Genomic DNA, 24,333 nt, shown 5'->3' on the forward strand with positions numbered 1-24,333 from the left:
GGTGATCTTAGAAAAGACCTTAGATCTTTTCCAACTTACATGATTCTATGATTCTATCATCAAAATCAGAGATCATTACCTAAAAGCACAAACTTCCTTCATACCAATGTCTCCATGGAAGTGGCCTCCTCACCCATGGGGCAGCCCTGCTTGCTCTGGAGGCTGACACAAACACAGCAGGAGCTGTGCATTCCCCCACCTTGGGCCCCTCCATCTCTCTGCAGCACCAAAGCAATGTTACCCCACGGCACATGAGCAAAGCACATAAATGAGGAGCGGTGTGAGCAATTGATGCTTTGCAGCGTGACACACAGCAGCTGGGGCAGGGCAGGCATCTGTTTGGCACAAAGAATGCCATAGCTGGGAACTTTACAGAGCATGCAAGAGCAGTGTGAAGACGTGCAAATATTTCTTCTGTACACAATACAAAGCACTGCACCGTGCAGAGAGAGGATCATCTGTAAAGAGGCGGCGTGGGAAGTGAGCGTGCTGGGGATGGAGCTCAGGGGATGCAGGGGATGGTGCTGGTGGTGGCATCCTGGGGCAGAATGGGCAGTACTGCAGGAGGATCCTGCTGCACTGCCCTCTGCCTTCTCATCTCTCCACTAACTGACACTAATGGGAGCCTGGCTGGAGGATTTGGGATGACATTGCTTAATTTGACTTTCCCAATTCAGTTTGCACATGGGATGGAGCAGAGCTCTGCCACACTACTTGCAGCCCCACGCTCAGCCTCACGGCCCTGCTGCACGCTGGGTGCCTCTGGGTCAGGTCCACGTGCCCAGGAGCTGTGCCAATCCCTGGCATTCAGCAGCAGCTCAGTTTCATGCTCTCCCCACATCCCTGACCCCGCATCACAGCCGCTTGTTGGAGCGCCGTGCACACGCAGGGAGAGCTTCCCGGGGAAAGAAAAGTCAAACTTAGGAGGCATTCAAACCAGCCTCATTTTAATCTATTTTTCATGTTAAATTATCCAACTGAGGGAACGGGAGAGAGAAAGGGGAAGGAAGGGATAATATGAGAAATGTTTTATTTGACAATGTGTCATTCGGAAACTGATTATTTCTGTCTCAGAGCTTTTTAATATTCCCAAACAATGGCCGAGCCGCGAGGGGATTTGGTATGCTAAGGCTGGATTTATAATACTCTGTTCTGCAGTGATAAGAACATGGGCCTTTAATCCTGTGAGCTGTGAACATGCATATTCTCCTGCGTAATGTCCTTCCTCCCCACTGCTCTCCCCAGAGCCCCGGGTTGCATGCAGCTGTGACCCCCCGGACACTGTGGGGACGTGGACACATCCCAGGTGTACAGCCGTGGAGGTGGGAGCACAGCAAAGAGGGGAATGGGGTTGGTCCTGCTAAGGATGTGGCACGAGGGAGGAGAGGGCATGGGCAGCACTGCAAAACTTTGGGGTCAAACACAGGAATAAGGCTCAGGTGAAGCTGGAAAGCAGCAAGGGTGAGATTTATATGGTAAGCACCAAAGGAAAGCTGCTGGGGGAAGCCACCTGCAGACCCTGCCAAGTCACAGAGTCATTAAGGTTGGAACAGATCTCTAAGATCATCTATCCCAGTCACCAACCCACCCCACCATGCCCACCGACCGCATCCCTCAGTGCCACATCTCCACGTGTGCAGAACACCTCCAGGGATGGTTGACTGCACCACTCTCTGGTTCTGCTTTTATAAACGATGTGGGCTGCAGAACTGCTGACTGCAGGGCAATGAGCTCCCGTGGGACTTACCCACAGTGCTGAGCACCCCTTCAACAGTGAGAGCCCCTCCAAGCACTGCCCCAAACCAACTCTTGATCCCATACAGGGGCTGTGCTGTGAGCCAAGTGATGCCATGCAGTCCTTCCGAGCTCTCCACACTGTGGTTTTTCCTTTCTTCCCTTTCAGGCAGTACAGGTAATTAAACACTAGAACAATTTACCACGGGTTGCAGTGGATTATCCATCACTGCCAATTTTTATTTTTATTTTTTTTAATACCAATGCTGGATGCGTTCAGAAAAGTTATGCTTTACTCCAATGAGAAATAAAAGACTCCAGGGAAGCCCTGAGGTCCAACAAGACCCCACAGCCCCTTCTGGTCCTTCAATCTGTCCCTGAACGTTTTCAAGACCAGGTTGGATGGAGCCCTGGGCAGTCTGCTCTAGTACCAGATCTGGAAGTTGGTGGCCCTGCCTCTGACAGGGGGGTTGGAACTTGAGTCCCTTCCAACCCAAGCCATTCTATGATTCTATGATCTCCTCACTTTGTCCTTCCTATGTTTCATCACGAGTTATGCAGCACCTCATGTCTCATCCAGCCTTTTCACCCCATTCTTGCTCAATGCAGATGCACCAAAGCGAGGAGGATGCTGCAGCACAGACCGACTTCACACCTGGATGCCCAAACCTCTCCTGGCCCAAAGCTGTAATAAAGCAGCTTCAAGGATCAGGTGCAGCAAACACTTGCATCAGGTTTTTTGCTGAGCTGTAATTCGAACTAACAGATTTCTAATTAATTTAACTCAAAGTGATGGCAAACTGCAGGATGGAGACCCTGTGAACATCATTCCACCAGGCAGAGGCTTGTGCTCCATCAGGACCCCCAGTCCCCCCAAACTCAGTGCAAACAGCCTGGGATCAGAAACTCCCTGTCCCACTGGTGCCAGGGGAGGCTCGCTTTGGATATTAGGAAACATTTCTTCTCAGAAAGAGTGGTGATGCACTGGTACAGGCTGCCCAGAGAGTGGTGGGGTCACCACCCCCAGAGGTGTGATCATTGGGCATGGGGAATATTGGTGGTAGATGGACAGCTGGACTGGATGATCTCAGAGGTCTTTCCCCCCCCCAGTGACTCCATGTTTCCATGCACAGGTCAGTGCAGGATCTGGCCCTGGTGTTCCCGCAGCATCGCTCTGTCAGCCCATGCATCTTTGCACGCTGCTTGCTATGCTGTACATAAGCACATTGGGCATAAATCTAATAGCACACACAGTCCTGCAAAGCATCGCAGAGGTACAAGAGATGAGAGTTACAGTTGCTGTGGGAACCATAACTTTAAAATCTCTGACTCTTCCACATTAAAAAAAAGAGTCAGAAAAAAGTCACATTTCCATATAATTTTTTTTTATTTTTTTTTTTTTTCCAAGCCACACTGAATTTTGTTTTGCAGTTCCATTCGGGAACAGAAACAAAAAGAAGGAGTGGAGCTGCCAATCAGCTCAGGCACACGGGGGATGTTCCAGTGCTGGCAGTTGCAATGCTCTCCCCAGCACTGCCCCAATGGCACCGCACGCCTGCGTGCCCCACACCCGGATAACAACTCCAAATGATTCCTAATCCATTTTTATCATGTAAAAAAGGCATTTATTTCCAGCGAGCCAAAAGAGGAGGGCTGTAGGTGATTTTATTAAGCACCTGATTGCCAGCTCTTCCTAACACTTGAGTGCAGATTGCATAAATTGTGGTTTTAATGCGCTCTAAACGGCTCACCTAGCTGGGCTGACCTGCTAACCCGGGGCCTGCCCTCGGAGAGGGAAGATTTTAAAATGCATGAGATCTTGCGTTTCTCTAACGCAGGCAGACTGAGCAAATCGCTGAGAAACACAAAGGCTGGGAGCTCCCCAACCCCAGCCCTTTCCCTGCTGAGTGATGCTCACGTGCTCCTCCCGCCCGGCTCACTGCGACCCGCTTGGTGAATTGCGTTTTAGTCAGATTATAAAGCGGAGGGGAAAAAACCACTTGAGCTAAGGATCAACGGGAAAGCTTTTAAAGGAAGGGCCACCACATCCCCTGTGCTAAGGGGATGTCCGGGGGGGTTTTTCCAGCATTCTGTGTCCTGGGCTGCTGGGTGACCACATGGCGCATCCCAGCCCCTGGCAGAGCAGCTGGATAACGGGCCAGTCAGGATGTGCTGCTTTCTGCTCTTCAGCTGGCCTGTGCTGGCACTCAGCCCACGGCAGGGGTATGGACTGGATGGGCTTTAAGGTTCAGGTTGGATATTAGGAAACATTTCTTCTCTTACAGAGCGATAATGCAGTGGCACAGCTGCCCAGGGAGTGATGGGGTCACTGTCCCTGGAGGTGTTCCAGAACCATGGGGATGTGGCACTGAGGGACGTGGTCAGTAGGAGTGGTGGGGTGGCTTGGGGTTGGATTTGGTGATCTTAGAGGTCGTTTCCAACCTTAATGACTCGGTGATCCCGTGATTCTGATTCCAGCCCAAGCCATTCTGCGATCCTGTGATTTTACTGCACCCAAGCTTCAACTGCTGCTCCCACAGCTTCTGCCCAAGCATGTGCCTTCTCCCCCCGAAAAAACCACACTGCATTGTGGCACCTGATGGAGAATCACAGAATCATAGAATGGCTTGAGTTGGAAGAGACCCCAAGAATCATCAAGTTCCAACTCCCCTGGCACAGGCAGGGCCAAGCAACCTCCGGATCTGGCACTAGACCAGGCTGCCCAGAGCCCCATCCAATTCGGTCTTGAACACCTCCAGGGATGGAACACCCACAGCCTCTCTGTGCAGTCTGTTCCAGCACCTTACCACTCTCTCTGTGAAGAACTTCCCCCAGACATCCAATCCAAACCTTCCCTCCTTGAGCTTCAGAAAAGAGAAACCAGCCCTCACCCCAATGCACCAAGCAGCGCTGGCGTCAGGCACAGCAAGTGGCCCAGAGTGATGCAACAGAGAAGGAGAGATGTGGGCAAGCTCACCCATCCTTTAGGAGCCAGGCAGCAAACCCAGGCTGCTTCCAGCCCCTCTGCATGGCCACCCAAACCTCAGCATCCCCACTGCTCGCAGCTCCTACCACTCACACTGCCACCCCTCCAACCAAACCCCGCACCGCAGTGAGCCCTCGCACAACTCGGATTATTACAGCATCTACCAGCAGAGCATTTGCTAGCAAGTGATGGAATATAATTAAAAGTAAAGAACACTTGTCAGATAAATGAGTACCATGTACCACTGCTGCAAACAGCGCCTTTTTTGTTTTTGTAATAATTGTGTTTATCCACTTCCCACTCATTTACAAAAAAAACGCGGTTAATTCTCGCTGGATCTCACAACCATTAGTGCGAATTAATACCGTTCCCACTGTATATTCTGCATATATTAAAAAAAATTAATCTAATAAGAGATGCACATCTCCGGATGAGGGAACATTAACACAACTCACATTGTGCCTCCAGCTTCCAAGTGCCTGCGAGTGGCACGTTACAACAGCTCTTCTGCTCAATTAGCCAGCCAGCTAGGTGGGGCTGCCAGCTCCTGCACACTCATCCAGAGAAGGTAGCAAAGAAGGGGGAAAAATTCAGCATCATAGAGCAGGGTTGCAGTGGAGGACCTCTTAGGATCACTGCTGTTTGTATCCTGAGAAATCCATCAGCAATGGGGAAGGGGAGCTGGGATGCGCCCTGCACTTGGCCCAGCGCCGTGCCTTGTGTCCCCACTGCCTCCAGGTGCACTGCTTGAGGCACGCTGTCACTTCTCCCCATACATGGGACAAAGCAATGAGACATGGGAGGATTGTGAAGGATTCTGCGGTTTATTTATGGACATTTGAAAACTTACAGAGCTGAGAGCTGATGCTTTTGTGTGCGTAGGGAAAGAAAGAACGAGCTCCCTTCACTGCCCGTGGGGTTTGTTAAAGGTTTATGACTGAGCCAACAGCTGGCAGCTGTTTTGGGAACGATCCAGCCTATTGTGTAAATATGGTCAGGCAGTTTTCTTTAAGTGCAAATATTTCAGCATAATGAGCATCACTCTGAACAGAGGCAGCACAAAGCACTGCTCTGCTCCAAGCACCGCCGCTGCTTTCTTGGGAGCTCAGGCACTGCAGCAGGACACACACCCCACACACAGCACCCACAGCATCTGACTGTGCTCTGCAACTCAGCAAAGGACAAGACAGAAATCACAGCTTCTGCCCACACCTTTCCCCTGTTCCTACATGCCTCTTCCCCCTATGGGATGCTACAGGAGCTGGGCAGGCATCGAGATGCTTGCATTTGCAGACGGGCTGAGCGCTGAGCAGTGATTTGCTCAACAGGTCTGGATTTAGAGCACCATCTGCAAACCTGTTACTATTTCTGAGCCCACAGCAAGCAAACTTGTTCTGCAGCACGGCTTGGAGGAAGGGACCTGGAGGGGCAGCTCAGAGACACCCGTCCCAGCTGTGTCCCTCCTAGTGCCACCTGAGGGGACGCTCACCAGGGCGAGCTGTCACTTGTGCTCCCATGCAGTGCAGAGCAGTCTTTGCATCCAGCTCTAATTACAGCCACGTCCTTGCGATGAGGAGACAGACCTTTAATTAAGGGAAGCTGGGTTTCAGCCTGCCCAGCGCTGCCTGGGCACAGACAGCAGCAGAGTGGGGAGGAGGAGAGGCAGCAGCGTGGCTCGAGGACACGGTGACAGCTCTGTGCCTGCCTGCCTTGTGCTGCCAGCACAGCACTGTGCTGCTACAGCTTTGTCCCCACTGCGCCCAGAATTTGGGGACAGCACAGCAAAACCACCTCATATCCATCCATCACCTCCCCTTGAGCAGCAGGCACACACTGAGCTCCACGCCCAACTCCACGGCGCACACTGCCCTGCACTCCTGGGGAGAATGAGACAATTTGGGGGTTGTGTCGCCCAGCCCTGCTGCAAGCAGGCAGCCAGGCAGAGCTCCAGGCTGCAGCCTCTGAGGAAGTGGCCATTTGAAAAGAGGAAAGGATTCATTTCAATTAAACCTGCTCGACACTATGAATGAAAGCAATTAATTCTCCCCATCTGAAAGCTGATTAGCTGGGATATCTGGGTAAACGGATAATAACAGGCTCGTACCCCCCCTCCCAGCCCCACGTGCATATTGCTGCTGCTGGCCAGTTGGACATGATGTCACCAGTGTGACTGCAGCACCTGTGAAGGAAGGCAGTGCCCATTCAGCCACTGGTGGCACGTGGCAGTGGGTGAAGCAGGATGGGATGCTGTGGTGCCAACCCAGGGCATGCTGAACAATCTCTTTTCTATCATCTGCTCTAAATATTTCAAGGTCTTCCATACCGCTGGTGGATTAACCCCTATTTTGTCACATCTGGCTGCACCAGATGTGTTTGGTGTCGGGTCCCGCACCACAAGGAAGGCAGAGAGGCCCTGCAGGGTGTCCAGAGACAGGCAGCAGAGCTGTGAGGGGTCTGAGCACAGTGCTGTGGGGAGCAGCTGAGGGAACAGACAAGCAACAAGGCCCAGCTGCTCTCTGCCCTGCCCTGCAGCAGGCACGGAGCTGCCCGCACGCCGGTACAATTTCTGTTCTGCAGAAGGGCAATGGGAAGGAGTGGATTTATCATTTTAACATTCCCAGCATCACCTGAGGGCTCCCTTTCCAAAGGACACTTGAGATACAAATCTATGAGATGGCCAAGCAATTGCATCTGGCAATTTACTGTAATAGCCCTGGCGGCACGAGGAGAGGAGAGCCCGTCCCAAGAGCAGCGGCAGGTGAAGCTACACCCTGCTAATGCCCACACAGAGCAGGGCTGGGCTGCACAGGGGCTTTCACACTCAAGGAAAGGAGGAGCACATCCTGCAGCAGCCAGCTGCACGCAGCCCATCCCGTGGGACAAGGACACACACAGACCTGCAGGGAGCACTGGGGCAAAACATTTAGAGGGAGAAGATCTCAATCAATCTCTTCCAACCACCTGCTTATTTAAATCCGTCCAAACAGTGTAAAATTGCACTGAAATAGGAGCGAGCTCGAGCTGCAGTCAGCGTGCTGGGAGGTGATGCTGTTTCTCACTATCAGTGCTGTCCTCCTGGGTCAGCTGCAGCCCAACCCCAAACCTCCATCCACCCGCAGGGCCCGGGCAGCAGTGCAGAACAGGATAGGGGAACATCCATCATCGGTGACAGGGGTTTATTAATCCCGCTCGGGGCACAGGGATGGATTTAATGATGTCTCCATATCCATTCCGCCGCTGAGATGCTATGGGAAAGGAATCCTCATCCAGAAAAGCCCTACGGACATCCATCTCTCATTGGAGCATTTCAATGGGTATTGGTGCCATCGATGGGTTATGCATGGATGTGAGGTTGAAGCACTGAGAAAACAATTTCCACTCTCAAAAACAACCCTTCAGTCCTAAACCAGCAAAACCACGTCAGCATAAACCTGACAAACTTGCTTACAGAAGTGACTTTGAAGCTGGCACTGAGCCCTCTCGGGGTGAAGCTCCATGTGCACCAGGTGCCAAGGCAGGGAGAGCAGAGGCAGCTCTGCAGGACGGGTCAGTGCAGAGAGAGGCATCGACGAGCACAATCAGCCATGGGTTATCCACTGCCTGTCTGAAGGTTTTTGCACTGTCAGGATGTTCTCCAGCACAGATAATCGTTTCAATTTGAAACTCCTCAGAACAAAACCATACAATTAGCAATTCCCTTACCGGTTAGGAAAGGAAGAAAGAAGCCCAAGACACAATTTAAGCCTACGTACAACGGAAGGAGCCCACAGGACAAGGCGCAGTGCTGATGTCAGGGAGCATATGGTGGGCACGCTGGGTGCCGGATAGAGCAGGAAGACCTCAGCATCATCAGCCAGGTCTCCTGCTTGGACAGGGGACAAGGCAACAAGGACATTTTTCTCTGCTACTAAACACTGGCTGCAGGGCCAGTCCTGGGGCTGACCTGGTAATGCTTTCATACCCCAGAGCCCTTCCCCACCACCAGCACCAGGCCACGATGTTGCAAAGCCTTTGTGCACCCACACTCCCTATTTACAGGTGGCAGATGATTGGTCCTTTACAGCTGCTCCAACCAGAGCCCCACATGTTGCTGTAGGATGCATTTCTATTTCTGTGGCCAGACAAATGCCATCTCCCAGCCCATACCGTTGCAGGAGGTTAAGAAGCCATTAGTGCTTTCCCCAGCTGCACACACCTCCTTGTGCACCACTCGGAATGGATAGTAAGGGAAGGGATGGCTGCCAGCACCTCAGCCCAGGCATGGCAGCATGATGATCCATCCCATCCAGTCTGCCCTGTGCAAAGGTCTGCATGGCAGCCCAGAGTGCTAAAGGACATATAAAGAGCTCCTGAAGGTGACATGGTATTGGTTTTTGCATGAGCTGCAATCCTGACCCAGACCCAGAACAGCTGCCTGACACAAGAGCTGTGCCAAAGTGGAAGGGATGGGAAAGGGTTTTCCCATGTTTCCAGATTCCCTCTCTGATATCTCCTTAGCTGAGCAGCAAGTCAGGCCTTCAGCTTGCTGCAGCAAAACCATGCAAGTGGCTGCTCATTCCAGGAGGGGAAACCACAGCCCCAGAACTTTGCAAAGCAGAAAGGAACCCGAAAATACAGGAAAACTCTGGTGCAGTCAGAAAAACAAAACTGCAAAGCTTCTCAGCTTTGGGAATGAGCCGAACATGGAATAAGTTGCACCATGCTGCAACCCCTCACCTGCAAAGCAAATAACATCTGGCTGAGGGGAACACCAGGCTGCATGTGTGCATCTCCTCAAGCTTCAATGCCAATAAGGGCTTATATTACAGCTACAGGGAAGCAACACAGCTATAGGAAGGCTGAAAGAAACAGCCCCAGCCCTGAGACATCCATCTTATAAACCCAAAAAGGTGAAGGTTGCACCAACCCAGCATGAGCTCAGCAGTACCATGACCCCAGGAACCCAGTGAGCAAAGGAGGGAGCGGGAACACCCCAAAAACACAGGGCTCACCCTCCAGGAGAGGAACAGCTCTGGAGATACACAACTCACCAGGCCCCTCTCCATGTTTCAAGCACTGACTCCATCACACTTCCAAATTCCAGCTGCCTAAGCAATTTTTTGCAGATATTTCCTCCTTCTTCACAATCATTTGGCTAATACGATGAGCAGGTTGGGCTCATTTATTTTGGACACTGTTCGTGGGTCATTAGCGGAAAGGCTAATCATTAGGTTGGCAGAGAGTCTGCTTCAGAGCTGGCTGCATGGCACAGAGAGAGGAGAGAGCAGGAGCCTGAGTCCTGAGAAAGATGACAGCAGATGCCTCTGGAAGTGGAATTTTCCTTTGCTGTTTCTTAAGTACCACTGAGAAAGTAGGTAGAATGCTGGTGCCCAAGGCTACCATGCAGAGCTCCTGCTCCCTCCATGCGCCCTGCTGACACTCAGGGCTGCAGGTTCTCCTTCCTCCCTCCAGCAAAGCCACAGGGACCTTTCAGGGCCCTTTCAGGGATGTTTTGGAGCCCCAGGAAGCTTTAAGCACCCCACAGCCCTATGGAGGTTGAGGCACTCCATGGCTTCAGGATGTTCAGGGCATCCCACAGCCCCAAGGAAGCTCTGGGCACCTTGCAGCTCTCGACTGCCTCCGGGCAGCCACACACTTCCCCTCCCACTCTCTCAGCATCGCAGCTGAGGACGTGAAGGCACTTGCCAAGGGAGCATTGTAAAGCCATGAAGGGAGGGGGGAACAGCCAGAGCAGATGCCCAGCATTTGCCTCCTCCTCTCATGGGGGTGCTCCGAAGGTCCCCTTGGTGTCCCCATGCTCTCTGGGTAAAGCCCCTCATGCAGGGGGTGCTGGGGAGGCTCCACTGGGCTCTTTTAGCAGAGAAAAAGAGGAAAATTTGGGATCTAATTTAGAGCTCATATTTCCTAAGCCCTTTCAGACACTGAGGCTATTGGCAGGCAGCGTCCCAGCCCCTGCCAGTCTCAGCAGCTCTACAATGTCCTTTCATTGGCAAGGGCAGCAGTGGAGAAAAAATAACACAGCAAAACAAGGGACATGTGATGGAGAGCTTGGCTGAGGGCTCCCTCCCCTTTGAGGCCCTGCATGCCAAGGAGGGAGAGCACAAAGGATTGAAAAGTGGCCTTTTAAAAAGGGAAAAAGCAAAGAAACAAAGCACACGGCTTGTTTTGCTGAGGGAAACGTGGCCAGCACGAGGCAACGGGGCGAGCATCTCTGAGGGTCTGCATTTCACCCACACCCATTGCAGATCCTGGGTGAGGGACCCCCAACCCAAGCAGTACTCTACGTTAAGGGCAACCCCACACCTCCATAACCAGACCTCAGCCACGAAGCTGAGAGGCACCTTGCAGCTCGTTTACTTGATGCTGTGAAGCCAGATGAGCCTCTGGCACTAATTCCAGCTGTAGGTCGATGTATGTGCAGCTTTCACTTCATTTCTGTTTGTTTTTGGAAGCCTTGCAGCTACCATGCCCTTTGTTTGCAATTTGCAAGCAAGTCTTGTCTTTCCCAACCCCACACACAGGTGACTGTGACCAGCAGCACATCCCCTCCATCAGCTCAGAGATTCCCAAAAGCAGCATGCAGCACCCGGGTCATACAGGGTCCTAAAATGGCACAAGAGACAGCATCCATACGACCGTATGTCCCAAAGTGCACTCAACTCTGACACACTTGTACCCCACCACAGTGCTCTCTGCTTTCTCTGGAGCTCAACCATTCTCCCAGAACTCCCCAGTATTTGCAGAGCAAGCAGCATTTCACCTCGTCAGCTGCTCCATGCTCCCCTGTAGCTCTCTCTGCAATTCCTGCCATCGGCAGGATGGTTTCACCCCAAGTCCTCCAAGCCTGGTGCAACAAGGAAAGCTGGGCTCGGGGTAGTCACAAAATCATTGAATGGTTTGAGTTGGAAGGGACCATTAAAGGCCATCAGGTCCCACTCCCTGCAGTGCACAGGGACACCCACAGCTCCATCAGTGCTCGGAGCCCCAACAGCCTGAGCTTGGCTGTCTGCAGGGATGGGGCAGCACCACCTCTCTGTGCAACCTGTGCAGTGCCTCACCGCCCTTACCATAAAAAGCTTTTTCCTTATATCCAACCTAAATCTCCCCTCTTTTAGTCTGAAATCACGTCCCCTTGTCCCATCACAACAGCCCCTGCTAAAGAGTCAGTCCCCTTCCTTCTTACAGCCCCATCAGATACCAACAGACCGCTCTCAGCTCCCCCCAGAGCCTTCTCTTCTCCAGGCTGAACCAGCACCCGCACCCAGCCCACGCCTCTCCCTTAGAAATCATTATTTTCCTGTGGTTTTAGGTAATTGGATTTTTAGAATAAGCACTATTAGTTTATTTTCTTTGCTGCACGCCACAGAGACCTTGCACAGGCTAAAAAAGAGCTGGGTCCTGCTGTCTGGGGGGATGAGGGGGAGGCAGAGCGGGAGCAGGACAGGTAAAAATAACCACGCATGGCCCATGCTGCTCCCAATTACACCAGTGGGAATTGTGCCCAATTTCCTGCAGCAGATCCAGACATGCACGCACACATTTTTTCCCCTCAAAGAAGTGCTCAGCTATATTAGCAGCCCTGCAACAATCAGAAAAATCACCCATGTATGAGCTTCTTCCTCTGCTTCACATCAGCACGTTTTGGAGCATCCCTTCCCAATGGAACCCAGACTCAGGTTTGGGTTTATTTCCAACCAATCCCAGCTTCCTGGGTGATGCAGGTGCTGACGGCCACTCATCAAATATTTTTCACCCATGGTTTAGCTGCAGTTACTCAAAAAAAGAGCCTGGCAAGATGTTCTACAAATGGTTTATCTGCTCAGACAGTTTCACATCAGCTGAGACGAAAGCGTTGTGGGGAGGATATGGAAAGTGCTGAAGAGGAGAAACATTTCACTCTGACACTTCCCTGAGCACAAAGCGCTCTGCCTTTTCACTCTGCAACGCTGCCGTGTGAAACTAAGTCCGATTTATTTTTAAATGGGAAAAAAAAAGGAGCTCCAAATGAAAGCAAACATCATATTTCTTGGGACAAATAAGACATTGCGTTTCATCCTGTCATTAAGACTTATTCCAGGTTGCAAGATTTGCCAACAAAACATTCCGTCTTTTGTACAAAAATCTCTCCCAAACATCTCAAAGCAATCCTACATCAGGTTTGTCACAGCTCACCTCCACATGAGCTGGCTCCCGATGCTGATAACATTTACCTGATAGAAGCATTTCTAAGCAGCACTGCATATATATCCAAGCAAGGACAACCAGCGAGAGAAGGCAAAGCTGCAAATTACACCGAGTTTGACGAAAAGACAAGACAAGGCACAGCGAGTCCATATGGGGCAGGGATGTGCCTTCCTCTCCTGTACCTGGCTGCCCGGAGAGCTGTGGGTGCCCATTTTCGAGGTGTCCAAGGCCGTGGATGGGGCCCGGGGCAGCCTGAGCTGCTGGGGGGCAGCCAGCCCACAGCGGGGGATGGGGTTCAATGGTCTTCAAGGTCCCTTCCAACTCAAACCACTCTGTGGTTCTATGGTCTGCAAACTCCAAGCACAGCCCATGGCACCCCACTACAAACGCACACTTGATATGTGTGTGATATGTGTGAAGCAGCATGGAGGTGCACGTAGACAGGGTGAGGGCAGATGCACACAGTGCCTTCCCTTCTGCCCACGTTCTGAGCCATGCTCTAACCCTACTCTCGCCACACTTCTCCCAAAATCCCTATGCTTTTCCTCACTTCAGCATCTCCCTCTAAGCTCAAGCACCCTCTGCCTGTAACAACCTAACACGAGCTCATGCTTTTCCCCCTCCAACTATTCTCCTTTTTCAGCATATTGAAGATGGAAAATATCTACGGCAGCAGATGCATCCCACGCATTCAATGCCATCTGCAAGGAGCAGCCCCTCCCATGGCTGCTTTTCCCCTAATATTGACTTGGATTGCCCTAGGGATGACATCAGAAAGTTGGTTCGCTGCTCAGCTTGGATGAACTAAGAGTGTTTATTCATCCTTACTTTATTCTGTGATGCAAATCAAGCACTCCAGTTACATATTTTAACACAGGGGGTTCTGGTTCCCATTTTATCCCATCTCTGCAAAGGTGGAGTGGAGGGGAAAAGACAGAGGCTGCCTCTCCCAGCCCAGAAAAAGTTGGTTCATGGGCAGCAGACACAGCCATAGCCCCACCAGCACCCTCAGACAGCTCAGGACCAGACTACGGATAGGGACAGCATGCAGGACCTCCTAGCAGGACCATCAGAGCTCAGCACGCCCTAAGCTGGGCTGTCCTGACCCCGTAGGGCAGGAAGGGGGGGGGACACAATTCTCATACAGATACACACCGATCCTATTCCTCTTTTCTTCTTATTAAAAATAAAAAAACCCAAACAGCTCATTGGAGATCAATTTAGCTGCTTAATAACTTTCAGATAAGGAAATCTGCTGCTGCAGCAATTTTTTTCCCTACCCTAATTAATTCCTAAACATATCACAAGCTGGAAGTGCATGTTTTATGAATCCGGTTGACCTCCTGGTGCAGAAATGATGACACAGATGTTGTGCCTCCTTCACTACCTCATTACTCATGTTACACCATTCTTCTCCAAATGAGCTGGCTGCCATCAACAAGGCACACTGCAAAGAGCCAGCAAGGCTCCAGCAGCATCCTACGGCCACCAGAGCACTCAGCCCCTACACTGCAACGCATCGTGCAGCCAAACCAAAGCTGGGAGCCCGATGGGAAAGGGGCTCTTCAAGGAAACACAGGCGGTGCAGAGAGGCAGAGTCGTGGCATTCTTGACAGGAAAAGGGGAAAAAGAGAGGTTAAGGATGGATGGGTGATGGCAGAGAAGCAGCTTCAGGAAGGAGGTAGCAGCTCCTGAAACCCCTCCAGCTCCTGGATACAGATGCAGTGTTTCTGAACCTGCAGAGCTGACCCTGGCGATGGGAGGAAGGCATTGGGCTGCACAACCCACTCGGCTCCACTTCAGAGCAGGATGCTCAATCAGAGGGAAGCACTTAAGAGCACACTTTATACCCATCTTAGAAGCTGACAGAGCACAGCACAAGCAGCTGATCATTAGGGACACATCGAGATGCGTAAGATCAAGAAGAAAAAAGGAAACTTGTCTAAATAAGAGCTGAAAAATCTGCTGGGAAACCAAGAAACCAGCAGCTAATTGTCTGCTGCCAGCAGAAAGCAGGAAGTTACAAAATAAAGATCAGCTTGATGATATCTGGTCACCTTTATTCCAGACTATCCCAACAGTCCCTCGCAGGGAGGTGGAAGGAGATGAAGTGAGGCTTTGGTGTGCTACCATCCAGGGAAGGTGAGAGGTGGCCACCCCCATGTGTCACCTACCGTGGGCACCAGCCCTGCACCTCCATCTTGGGGGCACAGCAAAGGGCAACACAGGGCTGCCAAGGAGTTCAGCCGTTCAGGTGGTTCAGTGCAAGGTGAGATGTGCCCATCCTACCAATGCCCACAGCTCTGCATCCTGCAACTGCACACACAGCTGCAGCAACTACTAGAAAATGTGGCTCTGGGCCTGAGCCCACAGCGATGCTCAACAATAACTGAACAGGCATAATATGGTGGAGAAAAATATATCTTATGTTCTGCTAAATTCAGCAATTTACAAGGCTGGAATAATTAGTGGTTTAAAATGTTTTGACACAAGCAGCCCCAATAATCATGATAAATCATATCAGGCATATGCCCAGATCCTCAAAGTGACAGACGACAAACAGAGCAGTGACAAGACGCTCTATCATGCAGGGAATCATTGAGTTAATGGAAGAATTATTGCTTCTGAAATCCACTCCAGTCCTATTGTGGGGAACATTCCAATTTATCAAAGCCAAATGAACATTAATTGCTGCAGCCTGGTAAGTTTTCGAGCTGCTGTGACCTTCATTGAATTTTAATCCAAAACAGATAAGATTTACTTCCACACAAGAGGAAACAACACAATTAAACCCAAATAACAGCTAAGATTATGGGGAAAAAACACAACAGACGTAATGACAAAAATATTGATTCCTTCCTACTTGGCGCTGCACAAAAAATAAAGAGTAAATAAAATCTAGCATTTACATAAATATATTTATATATATATTTCCTTTCCTCCCTTTTCATCTGGGAGACAAATCTTAGTTGCTCAAGCCAAGAGGAAAGGGGTGGCAGACAGTAATGGAGACTGAATTCCCTTTAACTGCAGTAATTAATGTGTTATGTTCCAGTGGGGAAAGATTAAGACAAAACGGTGAGAAAAAAAAGGAAAAAAAAAGGTATTATTGTGCTGTTACAGATGTCCTTGAGCTTGAGCAGAGATGCAGAGAGGGTCACAGCTGCCCCTGGGACATGAGGCAGGATGCAGAGGAATGATGGCACGGCCACGTCAAGTGAATGGCACAAAGCAGGACATGGGAGGGCAGGAGTTGGGCACTCAAGTGGCACACAGCAGTGTGGGCTCTGCAGGATGCAACGACTTGGGGTCGGGATGGAAGGTAATAGTATGGGAAAGCAGCCCAAAGCTCAGGGACACGGATGGCATTTAATCCAAGAAACAAAGACTTCCAAGCAGTTTTACTTTAGCTACACAAATCCGTGTGGTTTTGAGAGAAACCCACAAAAAGCATTTATCTTCTGCTAGTAACTCCAACCTTGGCTTGGGTTCACTCAAAGAAGTAAATGAATCTTCCAAGAGATGGGCAAAGCCTCCTGCTGGTGGGCAGTCCTGGCCCAGGGAGCTCTGCAGGTCCCCAGCACCAGGACGTGGAAAGAAACTAGAATTACAGCTGCAGTGCATGAGGAATGCTGGTTTCCCTCCTGTCCTCACCTCGCTCGTCTAGAAGCTGTCACCCAAAGCCATGGATGCTCCCATGCCACTGGTTTCAGTGCTGCATGGCAAAGCCTCATCTAGCCAACCTCAGCACAGGGTGCCCTGAGACATGCATGCCAAGCAATCCCACATGCCAAGCAGGGCTCAAGCTTTTCACACCCCAATTTGTGTTTCACTGTCTTTATTCTTCATTCTCTGCCTCTCTGCTGTTTTTTTTCAGGCTTATTTTCTAAGTATTCCAGCTCTACTGTTTTCCTCCCCAGTATTCCACCACACTGACACTTGTAGCAGGATGTAAGAAGCCCAATCCATTGAGCTCCTGCCCCTTCTGCCATCCTGCTATCACACTGTGCCTTCCCTCACCCAACAGCCTCAACGCAAAGCCTCTTTCTGCATTCACTTGCACTCAGTGCCCGATCTAAAGCCTCGCTGACAAGGGTTGAGACACCCAGAAAAAAAACACCAGATTTAGGTTATAGAAGCCAAATAGCTGTTTGTTCAAGCAGGAAAAAAAAAAAAAAAAAGTCGTCATGAAGCCACCTCTGCTCTGCCTTCCAAAATGAAAAAACAGACGGCATGGAAATGGCACACAGGCTGTAAAACACGAACAGATGCACCTCGTGCAGAGGGGTGCTGCAGCAGGATTCCCATATGCAATTTGTGCACGCAGTGTGCAGGTACACGGTGCTCTGGGGATCTAGAAACATAACTTCTAGACCACCATCTCGTAAGTTACTGAATTAAGCACCATGAAAGGCACAGAACACATACACAGTATGTTAGTGACAGCCAGAATCTAAGATAAGAAATGTTCAAAGCACTGAGATCACGTTTTCGCTCATCAGACTGATCCTCTGAAACAGGAGGATCGTGCTGCAGACCACAACTTCTCAAGACATGAAATTCAGCTTACAAAAACTCCAAAAAAGAGCAATCAACCCACGATCTTGCCTTTGCATGTACCATTAAGGCCAAGGAGGTCTCCACCAACACCCCGACAGGTGCCAGCAGAGGCTCGAGGACTCCCACATTCCCACTGCCCCACTTTCATTCTCAATCAAGACCAGTCCCACTTTGCCTCCTGGCCCTTTCATACACACCTCTCCCTCCCTGGAGGCACAAGAGGACACACACAAGGGACAAAGACACATCTCCAGCCTTCCTTTACCACCGCTGTCCCCACGCCCTCCCACTCACCATGACGGAGATATGAAGGATGTGCATCTGTTCCTCCACGATCTCGGAAGGCTCCTGGAGGCTGGGAGGAGTGGCCCTGGAGAGCTGCTCGGCGCTGCTCATGGAGACATGGAAGTACAGGGTGCCGTTCTCCAACCACTGCTGCTTCCAGTGCACCAACGAGATGTCTGCCACCGTCCCCGACATCTCTGCAAGGACAAAACATGCAACCCAGGGTCAGTTTGTTCCACGACATCAGGGCTTCACCACCATCTGCGTAAAGAATTTCCTCCTAATATCTAACCATCCCAGGTCTGGGAGCCAGGATAACAGCATCCCAACACGTCCCAGCACAGCAGCATCACCACCCAACACCACCACAGCACCATACCTGACAGATGAGGAGCTGGGACAATTTGGGCACCATGCAACTGAAAGCAAGCGCAGTTCTGTGCTCAGCACTCCCAGCAGCTCCGATCTGCAGCTGCAGCTTCTGGCTTGGCCAAGCAGCAGCAGAACAGGAGTGCTGACAGCTCCACAGCTGCCTATCAAGTTTTCAACAGATCTCTGCAAAGAACCAATTTGTCAGTTTGGCAGCCAAACCAAAACCAAAAAAAAAATAGTACTGCTAGATAAGCCACAATATTTCTCCTTCCACCACCTCTCTTTTTGCGTTTGTTGTTCCATCTGCAATACAAGCAATGGGAAAGAAGTCAGGTTCCCACTGGCAGTCCTCTGAGTCACTGGACGTGGGGTGTCAGCAAGCAGTCACATCATAGGGAACCCAAACTCAATTCCCTTCTGTTTGGGGAGAGCAACCTCACATCCGATTCAATGGGTCGTGACACGCTTCAGAATGATGTTTTCAAGAAGAGTGGAGATGTGGCACCGAGGGACATGATCAGTGGGTATGGTAGGGATGGGTTGAGGTTGGAGTTGGTGATCTTAGAGGTGTTTTCCAACCTTAATGATTCTGTGGTTCTAATGGAGGGAGCAGCCAGAGCATTCTGTATTCCTGAAAGCTACTGGGCAAAAGCACTGCCAGCTCTAGCTTGGAGTGGGAACAACGAAGTGAGGCCAGCTGAGGGTATCCTGAGAGCTCCCAACACCATTTGGGTCAAGGTCCTTCAAGGTGCTGGATCACAGGTAGCCCCACGAGCCACAAGCCCAGGCGCTTCCACTTTTACAGACCCACGTGCCAACCCCCTCTAACCCAAAAACAAAAGTCTATTTTTCAGGAACACTTCTTCCCAACCCTGAAACCAGCACATTGTTCAGCACCAGGCTCCAGCCTTTGAACCACAGATTAAAGCAGAGAAGTCCCCACCGTGCCATGGGACAGCTCCACGGGGCTGCTGCTGTGGGATGGCAACACCCCACTGCTGCTATGGGGCTTCAGTGGGGCTGGGGCAAGGACAAGGTTACCTTGCTGCTGCCAGCCCCTTATTCAGCATCTCGCTAATGACACTGCAGGCACAACGCCGCCAGCTGAACCTCATCGAGGGCTGTGCTCATTAGTGCTGCCTCCCAAGCACAGCGCTGGTCGTTATCCCCAATTTCTGCACACATCTGAGCACTCAAAGGAAAAAAACTAAACAGCTCCAGACCATGCATGGGATCCATAAGAGCCCACGCTCACACTTTGGAGGGGATGCATGAACTCACTGTCATAGCTCTGTCATTGCAATGAGACGTCTCCTAATAATCCCTTCTCTCCTTTAATATAAATAGCTGTTTGCTGGAGCAAAGCAGAACCAAGAGGAGCTGCTCGCAGTCTTTGCCCTGCAAATCAGTCAGTTCTGCGGCTCACACTTCAGGACAGGAGCTGGTGCAGACTGCACAGTAAGGAAAGGAACACGGCCATCTCACCTGCAAAGAGATGAGAGCAGAGGGCCTCTTACAGTGGTAAAAGTAAGAACAAAATGAAGGCAATATCAGGGCTGTTTAACCAATACTTTAAAGCTCAGCACTGACAAGCATCTACCTGTCTAATTAAAATTGCAACAAAGGTCACATCGAGGAGCAGAAGCACTGACTCAGCTTTGGGACAGATAGCACCATCCCTCCTACAGAGACAAGGAGGGAACAGTACAGAAGCATCACAAGAAAGGGTCCTGCTTATTTAAAGCCACGCTAACTCAGCTCAGAGGTGCAGTCACCCACGGCACAGGGCGATCTGTGCTGGGCATGCACACTTCCCACACATCTCTGCAGCTTCCCAAATGGTCACAGGATCACAAGTAGCATCGCCTGGAGCACAGCAGGGACCCAACGTGGTGCTGCCAGGACCCAACCACCACCACTCCCAACGGTGCACTGCACCAGGGCGGCATGGGAAAAGCCCCAGGAGCAGCCAGAATCCTCCAGATTTCTTCCCTTTCCACACACGTTCTTTTGCATGGGGTGTTTAAACGGATCACAGAGAACATTTCTGGGGAGTTCTGAGATTCAGGCAATTTTTTGGATTTTAGCCTAGACTGGAGATAAGCCTGTTTCATGTTCAAAAGGTCTCTTCCAAAAGTAGAAACTTCAATTTAACATTCATTTTGCAATGTTAAGCAAAACCCAGCAGCGAAGCAATTCCTGACGAACGCCGGGTGCCATTTACCATACATTTATAAATATCTGAATGCTCCCCAACCCTGAACCCCACGATGCAAGAAACCTGGCCATCACCACCCCTAGCACTGCCAGAACACCGGGAGCCTTCCAGCAGATTTGCTGCTTGGAGAGAGAAAGAAAAAAAGAAAAAAAAAAAGCAAGAAAAATGTTCTCGAGCCCTTTTAGCTGCTGAACCCTTCAATATCCAAATGCGGGGAAGTTTCTTGGCCTGGAGCACTTGACATGAATATTACACTGCCTGTGTTTCGCCGGACATGCATTGTCACCCCGCTATCTACACGGTAGTTACAGCAGCGATACGCCGTCCATCAGCAGGAATGCAATAGTCTGCAGCAAGATTGCCTGTTATCAGAGCTTTCAAATACTTTTGGAACAAATTAAGGGCATTCCTGCACTAAAATAGAATGAGATACAGCGAGGGTTCGAAATGGGCAGCAATGGAAAAGCACTTGTAGTCTGTAGCTATTCAAGAACTCAAGCTATTCAGCTTTCAAGCCGGTCCTGAAGCAACGGCCACAGCTCTGTGGGTGAAACAAGGAGAACATGGTCAGGCTGACCCACAGATCCAGCCTGCCTGTGTTGGCGACGATGCTGGCTGCCTCTGGGGATAGATTGCATCTGCTAACGATGCTTTGAATTTAAGAAAAAGTACACAGAGCACTTTCTCCTTCCCTGCCCTTCCTCTGGGTCCCATAAGGCTGCAGCTTCATGTTTTCCTTGGACATCAAACCTACCAACCAAAACCCTCCCACTGCTCAGAACCCAAGCAGCTCACGGCAATGGGATAGTCACCCATCCAGGACAGGTGAGGGAGGGATGTGGGACCCCAGCAGGGCTCCTTCCAATCGATTTGGTGATTCCATTTTTCCTCTACAGTCCCCACGCTCAAACATTTTTAAGTCTTCAGCTCTTATTACAATCAAACCTAAAAGCAAGAAGGCCTGAACGCACTTGGTTGGGAACCAAGACGATTCCCATAAAAGCAGATTATGCTGACATGATGAATATAAAATGAAACAGCAGATATTAAAGTTGGAGAATTGTTACTTCGTGCCTCCCGGCTGCCGGGCGCTCTGCCTCCCCTCCTCCTCCTCCTCCCGCGCTGTCTGGCTGATGGCACGAAGCGTGCTGATAGCCTTTTCACCCCTGCCTTCTCCAAGGCAGGCTGCCAGGCTTGAAATATTCAGCAGCTCCCCCCCCGCCAGCCCTTATGCAATGCTTCAGCGTTCATCGGTTATTCGGGAGGTTGCAGCCCTGCCTTATCTGCCACCAAGTTTCACAAAGCGTGTTTTGTATTTAATTGGCTTGTTCTCTGCTAATCCACCGCCACTGCCGACGTTTTGCTTCATCCTTGAAGGTCGTCATTAAAATAACCCACTTTGAGCCCAACCCACAGCCCTCCCCATCCCCAGACCCGCTGGGTGCCCCCACAGAAGCAGAAGGTCCCCAGATCCCTCACCCTGATGCTCAGCACCACTCCTGCCTTCAGCCACGTGCTCTTCCCAGCTCGTGCTCTCCAAAGCCACCGCTCACTGTCCGAGTGCTGCTTTATAGATTCTCTGGTTGCTAGCTACTACCACTTATGCTAATGAACCAAAATTATGCACAAAGTCATAAACAGAGATCTCCCCAGCGCCCTTGCCAGCACACGATTGCTCCCTGCAGAGCAGATTATAGCAGACTTGCTCCAAAACGACTCCAGTAATGGGGCTTCCCCCTGCTCCCCAGGGGACAATTCTGCAGTCAAAAGAGGCCTTCACACTTCTTAGGGTTTGGGTCTTTTGTTAGCAAGGTGGTGTGTTTTTTTTCCTCCTCAATCATTAGCTCACTTCATTATTTCTTCCCCTTTCCCTCTGCTCGATGTTAACATGTTCCTTTCCTTCTAAACCTGCTCCCCTCGCAGTACTCCCCAGGGCAACACACAAACACAGCTGCACGTTGTAAAAAAAAAAAAAAAAAAGGAACAGAGAAGCTCAGAAGTTTAAGAAGGTTGACAAGATCCCTCTGATCATCTCTTTTCAAAGCATGAGATTCTCTGCACCTGCAGGGAACTCCACAGGTGGCTCTGGCACAGCACGTCCCCAGGGCTGGGACTGGGAGCTGCTGTGGATGCACAGGGCAGCAGGGAGCCTTGGTCCTGTAGCCCACGGGGAACAGCCTCAGCACTGTAAAAGTTCGAGTTCAGCATCTCCTCTGCTCTGCCTGATGCTGGATGGACCAAATGGCCAGAGCCCAGCACAAGGCGAGGTGAGCATGGAGGTGGGTTTTGTTGCTTTGGGGCTGTCTAGAAGGAGAAGAATGAGAAGCTGGGTTCATGTATGTTCTGGACAGTGGGCACCTCATGCATAGGCATGGTAGATCGATAGCTCAAAGCTCTGATGGACAGCTGATAGATAACTGACAAACAGCTGACAGTCAGCTGAGCCACCACCAAGGATCCCCCAGCTAGACCCCTCATGACCAGCACACCCCCAGTTTTTAATTGCTGAAGGTCTGCACCCCAGCTTGTGGCCCTCGAGATGTACACCCATTTATCAGTAAAGCTCTCACGCTCCAAACTCGTGGGTACAACAGAAGCACACGTGTGCAAAGGGCTCTCCAACACATTTCACCTTCAGGCCAGAGCTGTGCAACGAACACGTGGCACACACAAGTGGCACAGCCTGGTGTTGCTCTCGCTGTCCCACTAACAGTGGATCTCTTCCAGTTGACATCAGGCACAGTGAACCCAACCAGAACATTGGGATTCTTCTCACTCTCCCACCAAATTAATTCATAAACATTCATGTGTGTACTGTGCTTTTCTTTCTAAAAAGTGCATATTCCAGACAGATGCAATTATGGTGAGGCACAGCAGGAGGCCAGCAGCCTGCATCACCATGCAGACAGAGCTGAGGACCAAGAGATGACATGGGACAAGCGATGAGGACAGAGCCAGCCCTTCCCACCGTGCACCCCAAATTCCTCCTCGTGGCTCTGCAGCCCCCACGTCCCCTCTAACCAAAGGCTGCAGAGGCTGACAGAAGCCACGAGCAGGTATTGATCTGCCTTCACTGACTGCAGATCACAATCAGCCTCCACGCACCTTAAGGAAGCTGTTCTTACAGCTGCTTTGATTGCAATTCAGTCCTTAGTCCATTACCCTTATTTATAATGCCAGGGCTTCAGCGCAGAGCCTCAGGCAGTCTAAAATTATTGCAGGGCCCTTTTGACTTTCAATTCCCTTCCATTCAATTCCATTTTTATTTGTCAGCAGAGACTCCCATTGACCAGCCATGGAAGCCAACTGCACACAGGCAGATGGTGCTGCTAGGTGTTAAACCAGCCCTATGGAGATGGCTGGCACGTGGCTCGGCACAGCAGGGCACTGCTGCTCAGATGGGGAATGCTGAGCCCAGAAGGGAATCAAGGAATCATTAAGGTTGGAAAAGACCACTAACATCACCAAGTCCAACTGCCAACCCATTGCCACCATGCCTGCTAAACCAGTGCCAGATGGCAGGGATGGAGAGATGCTGGAGGCAGCTTCCTCATCCAGTTGGCCAACATGGCCGTCATCCACAAAAAGGCAAAGGAACACAACTTTAAGCATCACAGCTGCTCCCGTGTGCTCTCCAGAGATGGAGGAGGCCTGCAGGAGGGATGGTGTACAGATGTTGAGCTGCAGCCCTAAGCCCTTTTTGCACCCCCACTCCCAATGGAGACACAACAGCATCACAAGGATGCTTTGAGTTCTCACTGAGTGCCATACACAAAGCCAAGCAGATACTGCTGATAAATGGGAATAGCTGATAGTCTGAAGAGGCTTTCGCTATTTCGAAGGCACAAGCACAATTTCCTTTTTGATAACTCAACCACTAACCCCATGAAAGAAAACCAGTGCACGTCTCTCCAACAGGGAAGCCTTCCTGCAGGTAACAAGCACTGCCAGCAGTGCCTCGTGACACTGCAAAGGCTGGGTTATGCGAGACAAA

General features: G+C 50.8%; 1 protein-coding gene across 3 annotated transcripts in view; it reads right to left on the minus strand.

Moving 5' to 3' along the window:
• ASTN2 (astrotactin 2) overlaps positions 1-24,333 on the minus strand; it is a 261,724-nt gene that overhangs the window by 206,067 nt on the left and 31,324 nt on the right. For 2 of the 3 annotated variants that reach the window (XM_085239624.1, XM_085239626.1), the window contains exon 2: positions 17,759-17,946. In XM_085239624.1, the coding sequence (XP_085095750.1) occupies positions 17,759-17,946 (188 nt within the window). Of the gene's footprint in view, positions 1-17,758; positions 17,947-21,818; positions 21,956-24,333 lie in introns of those variants that run through there. The other variant, XM_085239625.1, reaches the window with a different exon arrangement.

Source organism: Meleagris gallopavo, chromosome 19 (genome assembly GCF_905368555.1).
Source record: "Meleagris gallopavo chromosome 19, MGAL_WU_HG_1.1, whole genome shotgun sequence".
NCBI lineage: Eukaryota > Metazoa > Chordata > Aves > Galliformes > Phasianidae > Meleagris > Meleagris gallopavo.